At 41.4% G+C, this 13536-nt stretch overlaps 1 protein-coding gene across 4 annotated transcripts in view; it reads right to left on the bottom strand.

Annotated features, from left to right (window-relative positions):
* Positions 1 to 10408: 10408 nt before the first annotated feature.
* The window catches only part of LOC138723838 (VPS10 domain-containing receptor SorCS1), a 269305-nt gene continuing 266177 nt past the window's right edge, over positions 10409 to 13536 (bottom strand). For 2 of the 4 annotated variants that reach the window (XM_069863215.1, XM_069863213.1), the window contains 2 exons: positions 12132 to 12250; positions 10410 to 10811 (listed from right to left, as the gene is read on the bottom strand). In XM_069863215.1, coding sequence (XP_069719316.1) covers positions 10747 to 10811; positions 12132 to 12250 — 184 coding nt within the window. In that variant the 3' untranslated portion in view covers positions 10410 to 10746. Of the gene's footprint in view, positions 10812 to 12131; positions 12251 to 13536 lie in introns of all 4 variants that reach the window. The other 2 variants (XM_069863214.1, XM_069863216.1) reach the window with 2 other exon arrangements.

Consider the following 13536-nt stretch of genomic DNA (forward strand, 5'->3'; position numbering starts at 1 on the left):
GTTCCCACCAGTAACAGCATTTGTGAAAAGAAAAGATATAAATGTTGGTAATTAAGAGGTGCATTATCATAATGATGTGAACAGGGCTTAGTGCTTACAGCCTGTGGGTAAATGAAGGATGCTGGTTACCAAGGTGGCCAACTGCTAAATTCACTTTTAGAAAAATTAATTAAAATCCCATTTAAAAGAATGGTTTATTTACTTTTCTTTTATTTTTTTTCTTTTCTTACTCGGGAAGAAAACATTTCCCTGGGTGACATTATAATAATATTCAAATGCAATTCCCTGAGAACATCCTGACTGAGATATTTAATTTGAAATTAGTTAAGTGGTTATTTGGCTGAAAGGGATTTTAAAAACAAGATCCACTTACGAGTCTTCAGGCTGTGGAAATATTCTAGTGAATTTAATTATGAATGGGATTCATTACTAACTTCAGTCCAGTAGTAACCTGCAGGTTTGTCTTTTGGTAAATTAACATGTCTGATGGTTAATAGGATAAACATGACCATATTTGTAACAGCTGAGAACTCTAATCAAACAAAACTAATGCTAATAATCATCCTCAGTGTTTACAAAGTTTTTTTCTTGGAGAAGCCTCATGGCTGCATTTACACATATTTTTGATAGTGATGGTACTACTTATATCAAAATCTATAAACTGTTAATATGCTGATTTTTTTAGGATTGAACAAGATTCAGAGGGGGAGACAGTCTGATATCTTTTCAATAAAATTTCTGATAGAAGGAATTTGCTTTTATTTTTTCCTCTTTGTATAAGTGTCTTCTACAAGGCTTTGAGATTCTGTCTTCATTAAAAAAAAATAATTTGGAACTATTTTACTAAAAAGAAATTATACAGTTTCTGATCTCTTAATAAAATAGCAGTGTTTTTAAGAAAATAAAGTGACGATGTTTGGAGGTTTGTTTAGTTTCCTCCAACATCACTTGTTTTTAAAAAAAAATAAGATATCCAGTGTTAAAAACACAGTAATGAGCCTTTTGCAATGCATGTAGAAAGGGTTTTGCATTACACTCCTCAGTGTTGCTGTCTTAGCAATTAATCAGCAATAAAGGAGAGTTAACTTGAAAAGACAGAGGAGGAATCTTTTCAGGAGCCTTTGGGAACAACTTTGTGGAGGAGACTTAGTAGCAATGTGAAAGATTAGTGACACAATTTATTAGCTGATAGGGTTTCTGGTAGGTGAACAAGGGATGTTAAACTCCAGGCAGCTCTTATAACAGGGAATGCATGTCTGAGTCTTCACAGCTAAAGGAGCTTTTCTGAGAATGGGAGAGGCTTGCCATGCCTCTCCATTTCCTCCCTCTTGTACCTCCCCCAGGTGGGAATTGCTCAGCTACAATGCCTGTGTCAAAGGAAGCTGGAGAATATAGGACAGGGGTATAGGACGGGAACAGATCACACGAATCACCATGTCAGATTCCCTCCCATCTTAGGCCATTGCATCAGAGTAAGACGTGGCAAGACATAGAGGAAAGCAATTCCTGTTGATTACGGGAGGGAATGGTAGCTCCCAGGATGGTCTCTTTTTTCCTGGAGCCATCTTCCTTCCTTTATTTCCACAAAGGCTTAAGGAATCATAGAATAGTTTGGGTTGGAAAGGACCTTAAAGATCATCTAGTTCCAACCCCCCTGCCATGGGCAGGCACATCCCACTAGATCAGGCTGCCCAACATCATAGAATCATAGAATAACCAAGTTGGAAGAGACCCACCGGATCATCGAATCCAACCATTCCTATCAATCACTAAACCACGTCCCTCAGCACCTCGTCCATCCGTCCCTTAAACACCTCCAGGGAAGGTGACTCAACCCCCTCCCTGGGCAGCCTCTGCCAGTGCCCAATGACCCTTTCTGTGAAAAATTTTTTCCTAATGTCCAGCCTAAACCTCCCCTGGTGGAGCTTGAGGCCATTCCATCATGCAGCACCTGAGTAGCGGAGTTCACTCTTACAGTTTTTTCCACCTTGGGTTCAGGAACCCAGGGTCAGGTTGCGAATAAGGCAGTTAAGTCCACAGGAGTGGAAGTGCTCACAAGGTAAATACTTTCATCTTTCAGATTAGCTGCCAAATTCTGTACGACAATGACCCTTGACAACTCAGATGGTCTCTCAAGGCTGGGCCTTTATTTAAATCTTCTAAACTCATCTGTTCTTAAAAAAAGAAAGCCTTTTTAGTTCTTTGACAATATGACTAGAATTCACATTCTGTATGTTTCTAAAAGTCTCCTTTTAACTGTACGCTTTACAGTTCATTGGCAACCCACTGAAATATTAGGAGACGCCAAAATCAAAGGCTAGTTGGTATCCAGTTAATCCAGCCGTCAGGTCCCTGCAGACAGCTGGTAGAGATTCTCTGTAGATAAGATGTTAATGCTCTTTCAGGCATCACTTAATAAAAAAAAAAAAAGGAGAAAAAAAGAAAGATTATTATTAATTAATATTGTAATAATTATTATTTCCCCAGGTGCTCAAGTCTGAGCTCCTTTATCACTTCATTTGAGCATAATTTTTCATGAATACTAGGGAAACGATAGTAAGATCTGAAAATGAGATCCAGCTCCAGAGCTAGAAATACTTATGATTTCTCCTTGTTATTTATTTGCTTCTTGAGAACTGGAATTTTATTTTTTCTGCAAGTTCTGAAAAAATGCACATTAGTATCTTGCTATGCACAATGTAGAAATAGGAATTTCAAAAGAGAGCCGGTGCAATAACCTATTTTTGGAATCTAGTTTAAACAAATCAACAAAATTATGTTGGCTGCCTTCTGGATTATCATCTCTATTAAAAAGGATAATTAGGAAATGTGTTACACAGATGAAGGAAAAGTTGAAGTAAAACTAAGGACTGAAACCTGCAACCAGAATATCCTTTGAAATTAGAAACAAAAAAAAGTGCAATGATTACAGAGAAGAGAATCATTGCTTTCAATTAATAAAAATGTTTAGATTAACAGGAAAGCAAAATAGATTGCTAGGGAGGGATCATAATTTCATTTTTGTTAAGAGCTGCTAAATATAATCTTCCTACATCATAATATACACTGGGTGCTTGAGAAGATTCAGCAGGGAAGTGTTGCTGAAAATAAACTAGAGTTTATTTTCCCCTGAAGTTAATTCCAATAACCCTGACTGCACCTTAGAAGAAACGAGCTTTTCTTGTAACTCTATCAAAGGACTGAGGAACCTGAAAAAAGACTGTAAAAGAAATAAGTGCTACTCTTTTACAGATAAAAACTGAGGCCAGCTGAAGGCTGTGGGCTGTCTTTGGGTACCCTCATGAAATGAAAGGAAGGCCCACAGCAGCAGGCATTCTGGTGCATTTTCAGGTCAATGTGGCAAGAAAATGTGGAGAAAAAATATCCACTAATGAAAAATGAGTTGTTGTGGATGGTCAGGTCAGCCTTTCTGGTGGGGCATTGTTGGCAGCCTAACAACAGAGGTTTTCTCTGCAGGCACATCCAAGCTCAGATGGGCATGCTGGATCTGACCCTGGTTCAAGCTTAGCTAAACATAGCAGGCAAGTGAGATTAATGCCCTGACTGCTGTTTTTCAGGACTTCAAGCGAGGAAAAAAGGTTTCTGGAGTCAGGAAGGGTACCACTCTTGCCCATTAAGGAAATGTTGTTCGAAGTGTAAACATCAGCTTGGAAACCAGCTGCTTCCTGTTTCCTCCCCAAGCTTCAAATTATTTTGGATACAAGCTGTCTTTCATCCTCTGACAGTTAAGACTGCCAGGCCTCTAGCCACTAATGGAACATAAGTAATTAACCAACCAATACTCCTGCAAGTCCATCTGTAGTGGAATCATAGAATTATAAAATCGCTAAGTTGGAAAAGACCTTTGAGATCATCAAGTTGAACTGCACCTGTCCACTACTAAATCATATCCTTAAACACTTCATCTACAAGTCTTTAAAATACTTCCAGGGATGGTGACTCAATCACCTCCCTGGGCAGCCTGTTCTAGTGCTTGATAACCATTTTGATGAAGAATTTTTTCCTAATGTCCAATCTGAACCTCCCCTACAGCAACTTGAGGCCATTCCCTCTTGGCCTATCACTTATTACTTGGGAGAAGAAACAAACACCCCCCTCACTACAACCTCCTTTCAGATAGTTGTAGACAGTGATAAGGACTCCTCTGACCATCCTTTTCTCCAGGCTAAACAACCCCAGCTCCCTCAGCCGCTTCTCACAAGACTTTTTCTCCAGCCCCTTCACCAGCTTCATTTCTCTTCTCTGCACACGCTCCAGGACCTCAATGTCTTTCTTGAGGTAAGGGTCCCAAAACCGAACACAGTATTTGAGATGTCATCTTGCCAATGCCTAGTACAGGGACAGAATCCCTGGACCTCCTGGCCACTCTGTTTCTGATACAAGCCAAGATACAACTGGTTGCGTTGGCCACCTGGGCGCACCATTGACTCATATTCAGCCAACTGTCAATCAACACCCCCAGGTCTTTCTCTGCCAGGCAGCTTTCTAGCCACTCTTCCCCAAGCCTGGAGCACTGCACAGGGTTGTTATGTCCCAAGTGCTGGACTCAGCACTTAGCCTTGTTAAACTTCATGCTCTTGGTCTCGGCAACATACTTTTATCTGCACAAAAAAGGAAAGTGTTTTTATCTACACAAAACAATGCAGCAGCAGGGTAAAACCTACTCCATGAATGCAACCTACTCCATGAATGGCCCACTCTAAGATTTTGTTCAAGAAATCAGTGCCTCAGAGGTCAGCCTCTCCACTCCTGTAGCTCAGCAGCAAGGTCTTAATTTTGGTTTTATGTTTATTAGTGTTTCTTCTGAATCTCTCAAGCAAGGCTGTTCCAGAGACACACATAGGTTCAGCTGGGCTAGAAGATTGCAGCTAAGACCAAACAGCTCCACCTCACACATAAGACCACAGAAGGAAGAGAAGAAACCTGAAGTCTCTGCCACTGACATGTTTTACCTTCAAGGGAGCATGAAGGAGGATTACAGTGTTTTGAATCTTGCACTCCCTGAGTGGGACTAGGTAGGTGGGGGAAGAGGGGAAGGGTTACTTGTTGGGAAATATCTGGTGTAAATATTCCACATGTTGTACATCACCCATTTTTCATCAGTACCATCTCATCCACTCACCTGAGGTGACATCACGCAGGTATCACTTAGAATGCACAGTCCATGTGGTATCTGTATGTGCTGCAGAGGTTAAGGAAAGCTTCCAGCTTCAGCCACAATGCCAAGAGCAGGACTCTGTGTGGAGATTGTCTTAGCCCCAGGAGGGACCTTCAGTCTGGAGTGCAGAGCTCATACAGAGAGTTGGAGATACACTGCATCCCAGACCCTTCTGGTGTGGAGATAAGGGCTCGGACTCTCAGTTCAGGCTTTCTCTGTAGTAACAGAATAAGGATGTTCTTCCCATGCAGACAGGGTTAATAATCGAAGGGCTTCTCCCTTAAAACACTTTGAAACATTACATTTAAATGGGCTGCATCCATTATTCATCATTTTCCTGCAAGCATAGGAGGGGGAGGCAGCTGTCAGTCTGATTAGCGCTTCAGATCTCTACCCTGCAGCTGCCTCTGGGGGCACGGTAAGGAACAACACAGTCCATGGAATGAGTGGCCCACACTTTCAGGCTGGGGAGCAATTATTTGCTAGGGTAGCTGCAGTCCCAGGAACATCACCATATCCAGATTTGTCTAGGGAAGGCTGGAGGAGGATTTTGTTATGAAAAGGGACATGGGTTTCTTACATATGTGTTGTACCAAAGGCAGGCAATAGCTTTGCACATTCCTTCTCTTGCACCTCTCAGGGCTTCTCCATAAAAGATTATAAAAACTACAAAACCTTGAGACTGTAGCATATTTATTTTGCACTTTGGTGGATACAGCATCTCACATGTCAGGCTAACCATTCTGGTTAGGATCCTATACAATTAATTTGAATATGAACCACAACATAAGCAGCACCTTGGCTGCTGTTAGTGATACTTGTGTCCACAATGGCTGGGAGTGTTGACTGGCTCCTATTCTGCTGATACATGGCTGGGCTGTTACAGCTTGGTGAGAGGTCATTATATAAACCCAAACAGGGCCTGCTGGCTAAGCACTTAGAGTCGAGGTTAGATATTTGATGGGATGTATTTTGGTTATACCACTCTCTGTGCTAATGCAAGCTCACAAAATTCCTATATAAAAACCCCATAAGTTATCACAAACTTCAAACCTCTCTAACTCATCCTTTGCACAGACAGAAAAGCAGGGAGCTACTGCCCTGGAAAGCTGGCTGGTCTTCCCTGTGTCTTTGTACCTGCTATGACTCAAATCACTCTTCCTATATTGAGTTGGGCTGCCTATCTTATTCAGAGCTGTCATACACAGAGCTGAGTTTTTCATGCAGAAATGATCTGGTTAAGGCCCACTCGACACAATGAGCCAAGATTACAACGTGACACTCAATCTGCAATACAGAGGTGAGAAACTTGTTCCCTTATTTTGTTAATTTTATGCAGTTACAATGTCATCTCTACTGCTTATGTGCATGCAACACCTAGCACTGGGGTGGCTGTACCACAATGCAAACAACAAGGAAGACACCCTGAAATTCTCACATAGAGAAATACCTAACAACACAGATTTTCTCTAGGTCCCACTTTCAGTGCAGTAAACAGTAACAGATAGCTGTATTACCCAGTGGAAAATAAGGGAAAAGAAAAAGCTAAAGTTAAATCTGCGGATGAGAAGTATCTCCTAGGCTGATGATTTGGTACATGATAACACTTTGATCTATCAATCAGAAAACAATTTGACTTCCATCTTTTCTTCTGGGTATTACAGCCAGGATCATACTAACACTTGCATCTAAGAGGATGGTTTCTTGCATATTTTTTATTCACGTGTTTTATTATTCTGTTTCATGGAGAAAAGCAAGGACAGCATCTCATTAAGTGAAGGAAAACAGTTTCCTTTTTTAACATCATGAACATGATAGTTCTGCAATCAAGGGTAATGTTTAAAACACAAAATGTACCTAGAGATACAATGTGGCAAGGAAACTTTCCATGCATACAATGAGAGATGACAGCACACAGATAAAATACTAATCCCTTGTTATCAGCTCTAGGTAGCAGACTAAATGCAACTGTCAGAAATTCTCAGCAGAAGTTGACAGGACCAAGACAGAGCTCATTTAGGGTCATTAGAAAGTCCTGCTTCATTTGCATTATCATTTCATTAAGTGCCTTAAGAGACTTGCATTCCAGCAAAAGTTTAAGCAATTAAACACAATAATATACTAACAGCAAGCAACTGTTTGAGGCCTAAATCCTCAAAAGTATTTAAACACTAACACCTACTGATTTCCAAAAAAGGCAATCCAGCATCTTAGCCCAAAAATCCTGCTACGTGGAGAAGTACAAATCTCTCTGAAGCCAATAAGTCTGTCCCATCCATATGTCTCTTCCATGGCCATTAAGATGATGGTAGCGAATCATTATCAAATTTGGAAAATAATTTATCTGAGTTTTTAAACCATATTTTAACTCCCTGCTCTTTCTGACAAAGGATAACGAACTTCTTTATTCTCTCAAGGGGTGACAACAGCCTCAGAGAAAATTCGTATTGGATTTTATAACTATTTGGTATATTCTTTGCTTATTGCCTCAGGATTCAGCCATTAGCCGTGAATCGCTGTGTTGTTATACAAACCAGAAAACAACTACTACAAATAACAATCAGTCTCTGCCTCAGGACACACAAAAGGCTGAGAAGAATGATCTGAAAATGCTTTAGAGATGCTTGCCAAAACCAGACTTACTGTTCATGGCCAGAAGAGATGCCTGGTGATTCAGGTGTGCACTTAAGCCATAAAAGCAGATTACGTCTATACACAAATCTCTGATTCACCTGCACTGTGGCCATGGCTGCACCAGCCATTCCTCAAGCCTGAATGAGAGCTGAAGAAAGGCTGCAGTGGCCGCTTTAACATTTTAGGCTGATAATTGTAATTATCCTGGGATTTGCCCCGAGTATGACAACTACACGCTCCTCCAATAAGCAAACTCATTATTCCTGGACTTGACACATGATACCACAAGCTTGGTTGTTGGTGATGTCTAAACCCCAAGATTTTTGACTATTTATGTGTGTGTATAAAGTCTTACACCTGGGGTACAAAAAAGGCTAAATAACTGGACCAGGAGGCAATTATAAGAGACAGAAAATTCCAGTCGCTGCTTCCTTCATCTGGTAAGCTCACAGAAACTTCCTATGCTTTATTTTCTTTACATTTAAAACCTGATTAATCAGTGATGTGAATAATTTAGACCTTCCTTCATCAATGTCAGCAAAAGGACAGTACAAAGATATTTTAAAGGAACCTTTAACAGGGAAGGTTAACCATGGGGAGGGAATGGAACTGGAGTTCGAGGGAGCTGCTCAAAGCTCTGCCACTGACTGTCTGGAAACCAGAAAACCAATATTGCACCTCTGAATCCATCAGCTTTCCCATTCAATAATATGGAGCTTCACTTCACAAAGCACTTCTAGGAACTATATTTTCAGAAGCACACTATCACCACGCTTTTCCACTTCTACTGAACACCCCTTTCTCTTTGAAATTATCTTCTTTCTACTGTTCTGATGTTAGTGATCTCAGTCAGAGACAGAGAGCTGAAATGAGCAACAAAAACACAAGCCTGCATATAGAGACATAATCTGTTTAATAAATATGACTGTAAAAGCAATAAACAATAGCAATTATACATTACACTACATTGTATTTAACGAAAGGGAAAAAGAAGATGAAAAAGTACATCAAAAAAAGTAATTTTAAAATTAGAAATAGTTCCAACACTCTAAGAAAACTTTCTGATTGGCTTACTATAAAAATAATTTGGCTAACATTGGACTTCAATGGGGAATACTATACAGTTGCTGCCAAAACTTTCCCATCTTTCTTAAAGCTGTAGTTGCAAACACAATAGCAAAGCCATACAAACTGCTGTGTTTCTACCTGTCTTTAGATAAACCACAGAAAGAGGCAGATGACTCTTGCTGTGACTATCCTTTGATTACTATGTGTCTAATGTTCTTATACTTGGAATCCCATTTTTTTCTTTGCCAGTAAGTAGGTTGATTGGGATTTATGCCTATTTTGTGACGGAGAAACTAAAACTCACCACCACCACCAACCCCTTGCCCCAAGACTCTGTGCAATGCCAACAACATTGCTTTCTCCTGTTTTTGACTCAGATTGCCATGTGCAATGTCTATTGAACAAAACCCACTCGCATCAGGAAACACGGTGCCTCCTAAGTGTGCCACCCTGATCATGAACTGGCCTTTACTTGCCTTCACTTAACAAAGTTAAGTAAGTGTTTATCATCTTTCTCTCTTTGCACTTCAAGCCAAAATCCCAGCACTTAGGTTTACCTGAGTTGGGTTGGAAATCAACAGCTGCGATGACCATAGGTTAGGCTTAAGCCAGACACCCAGTGTTCTAGGAGGACTTCTTCGAGGTATGCTAAGACTGCATAGTCTATGTGAACATATCCTACAGCCTCATTTCTAGGTGCAGTGTAAGATACAAGCTTATATTATTGGTAAGAAATCAAATCTTGTACAGGAGCAATCTTGTGGGGCTGAGGCTTAAAATGCCTGCCAACAATCTCAGGCCAAATCTTCCTTTATTCTCCCTCCTCTGCCCAGAGTGGCGGTAGTTTGCATATCTGCAGTCAAAGGGGTTTGCCAAGAAGGTGCATAGAGTTTCCCTGCTCCCTGGTCTATGGGCAAAGTATCTTTCAAAAACACTACAGTCCTTGGGGTGAGTCGCAAAAGGCAAAGATCTCCTGCGACCTCCCAGACAAGTCAAAAAATGGGCACTAAATAGAGCTGAGGGTGTTACTAGGGCTTTCTCTTGGCCAAAACTGAAGGTGTAAGGCTGGTACAAAGTACAGTGTACGTTCACGTTGGCAATAACCTCCTGCAAGTGCAGCATGGACAGACCTCCCTGCCTGTAACACATGCTAGTGTTGTTCTGTCCAAGGTCAGGAGACAGAAAGTTCTCTTTCCGCAGTGCTGTCAGTGGGGTGCCATGGTGTGAGTATGCTAAAAACGCTGTTTAAGAAAGAGCCTCCTTGAAGCCATGGGGCACAGGCAGCAGCTGCAACTAAAGGAACAAAGGGCAGAGTTCAAACAAAGATATAAACCAAACCGACCAAGAATATTCTCAGTGCCTTTAAACTCCAGTGTGATTTTTTGTGTGTCCTATGAAAGCCTGCGGGGGCGGCTAGCCCTCCTGCAGTCCAAAGTGCTAAAAGAGCAGTTAAATCTAAAGCCAAGAACCCTAACTGCTCCCTCCCACCTCCCCCAGCCCTTTTCCCCCGACATCCCAACCCACCCCTCTCCCTAAAGAAGAGACCCCCCATGCATATTCTTGGCCTATATCATTATGAATTTTCTACAAATTAGAGACAGATCAGAAAAAAAAAAAAGTGGAGGGATGAGGGCAAGGGTCGCAGGAGTGAATAGTGGTACCAGTTCCTCTCCCCCCACCCCCCAGTAAAACTGAACACCTGTACAATGCAGTTCCACTATGGTCTTGATATAATGTCCACATGCACAGGCTTAAAGCTAAAAACCCTTTGTCATCTGAAGAATTAAAAAGTCCAAATGCAGTGAGCTCTCCTCTTTTTTTTTTTTCTTTTTTTTTTAGATATGGATATATGTGGTGTCCTCAATTCAACCATTTACATAGGAAGGGATTTCTTTTGTGCTCTGGGGCTCAGCAGCTGTGGAAATACTTCCTGTGGCAAAGAAAAAACAAAATAAAAGAGTCAGTAAGAAGTGCATTTAGCCAAGGAAGATATTTGAAGGTATCATCTTGCTGGCCTTTGGGATTCAACTGTTCCAGACTGACAATTCTTACCAGAAATATTTTCTTGTCATTCAAAACACTGAAAATCATGTCCTGTTCTTTTGCTAATGAAGATGATTCACCCGTATTGAACAGAACATGGAGAGGTCAGAGCAAAGGGATGGAGGGAAGGAGGGGTTGAGGTCTTCAGAGGAAATGTGTAATTCATTTGAAATGATAAGGTGTTGGAGATTTCATAAATAACCTTAAACTTCACATTTGCAATAGAAGAGCTTAAACCACTGATATCCAGAAAATAAGAACTGAGCTTTTTTGCTGCTAGATTTTGGAGAGAAAATTAAACGATCCAGGGACATTCATTTGGATTCCTCCAAGGAAGGATCCCTAAATGTTAGTCAGAGGTGTTGAAAAAAACTGCCTTCTGAACAAGCATACAAAAGAGAAACACCCAGTTACAGCCTTGCTTTGTTGTCCCATAAGAAAGAAAACTCATTAAAAAAGAAATTGCTGATTTCCAGAAACAGATGATGTGGTTTGTATAGGACAGTGAAGCACCTTTGCACTTTTTATTCTGTTCACACCTAGGCCCAGATCTTTTAATTTCGTCAGTGAGCTGTAATTCAGTTTCCACATTCACCTTACTGACTGGATGGAAAAACACTCTAAGGAACTCTGTTGGCCTGATTCCTTTTGACAGAGAATTGAGTCTACGTATCCCACACATTTACTTTTTGTGCTCACTAGTGCAGTTCAGGTGCAAACCATGGAGTTATAAAGACTGATTTCTGGTTCAATACAGTGTCCAGTAGCTTAGCTAAGAAACACACAAAATACTGACTCCTGTAGAAAGCCAGAAATGCTACAGTTGCAAGAAAGGAAAACCTAGCCCCAAAATTGGCTTTTAACTACTCTTATCTTAGAGTCTTCAAGGGATTAGTTTCCTACAGCAGCAAGAGCAGTTTTGAAGCTATCTTGAATACAGCTAGTAGGTCACTGGATCTGGCCATTTCATTTGAGTGACCTGTGAAAATAGGTGTTTCCCTACCCCTGGAACAGTCTGAACCACAGTCATTTAGTTCTTTTAGAAAAAGGAAGCTCAAAGCGCTTCTAATTCTCGAAACAGAGTTTCTGGCCTGAAATTGGGTGTTTCTCCCTTAGCATCTTACATCAATTTTTGCCTTGGTGGCTTCTGGGAGAAAAAGAAAGAAAAACAAACAAACAAAAAGAAGTGTTAAAGTTTAGGACCCACCGCTCCGGGTCTTGGCTTGAAACCTCTTGGTGATCCACAAGCCTTTTGGAAGTCCTCTGTCCAGACTACCTTGGCTGCATTTCCTTTCCTTGGGTTCTGGACTGTGGCCTGGGGTTGCTCTGTATGGGGAACACCACATGGGAAGGTTGGTCCCCTCGCTCCATCCTGTGTTCTGCTAAGAAGGGATGTCCAGGTCTGCTGATGAGCAGCTGCTTAAAAGCTTTTAATATCTACTAGATCCCTCCTTGGTGAACAAGTGAGGAGAGATCGGTACTGACTGCAGTGAGGCTTCCAGCTTAGACATCAGTTTCATCAAAAGACTTTCTTCTTTTTCCTCTCAGGTTGTTTCATGGGCCACAATCTTAGCACATCACATTCCCTCATTTAATTGCCCTTCCCCTTGTTCACACTCTGCAGTAGCTTTGACACCAAGCCTGCTTTAGCAAACGTTCCCATACAATTTAGGGACATCCTAAGGTAGGATCTAGGGTTTGGTTAAGCTGATAAAACAGTGCATATAAGGGATCTCAGTTACGACTATGCCTCGCACCTTCTGCGTCAGAACACCTATAAACTTTAATTCCTCTGAAATAAGTCTATGTCCTTATTTGCAAGGGTCTTGCACTGTACCTCTGGTCTGGGCTTGTAGAATTTTCATCCTAGAAATGAAGCTGAGCAATGCCTGAAATGTTCCTTTAGCAGAACATTTCCCCAGGCTGAAACCTTCCCGATCTGTCCCAACACTTTTACTAAAGTTTACTAAAGAAGCATGAGCAAATGCGTGACTGAACCCCAGCATGCCCACTTCAAGTCTATTCGCTTTAGGTCCTATGAAAACCTGCTTTAAAAATTTTCAGCCACAGAGTTCTATGGGAGAAATCAGCCTGAGGGCAAACCCGTATGTCCAATGCTGTGATCCCAGATTTTTCTTGATTTCCTCAGGGATCAGTCAGGCTAGCATTGTTACTGGCAGCAAGGTCTGGCACAGCACAAAGGCCACAGCAGTCAATATATCAATGAATATTTAACTTTTAGATCTGACTTACCGAATCACCTGCTCACCTCCACGTTCCAGGTGAGGGTGGCTGGAGGTGTCCTGGATATGCCTCAGGTGTGGGGTTTAGCCCCGCAACTACATCAGTCCCAGCAAAATAAATTAAATTGCTATATAGAGGAAGCTAAGTGCTGGCAGGATTTTTGAGAAGAGGAGGGGATCTACATAGAGCAACTAGGAGAGACAAAAAAGCCTAAAGTTGTTCCCCTCCCTTTCATCACGTGGCAGTGAGGGAGAGGGGAGAGTTAGCAAGGTTTTCTGTAGCAAAACTAATGCTGCAGCAGAAAAGGTTGGGAGGAGGATTGTACAGGAATATGGGAAGAGGGGAAGCTTGAGAAAAGAGTTAGCCAA

Source organism: Phaenicophaeus curvirostris, chromosome 9 (assembly GCF_032191515.1).
Source record: "Phaenicophaeus curvirostris isolate KB17595 chromosome 9, BPBGC_Pcur_1.0, whole genome shotgun sequence".
Taxonomy (NCBI): Eukaryota; Metazoa; Chordata; class Aves; order Cuculiformes; family Cuculidae; genus Phaenicophaeus; species Phaenicophaeus curvirostris.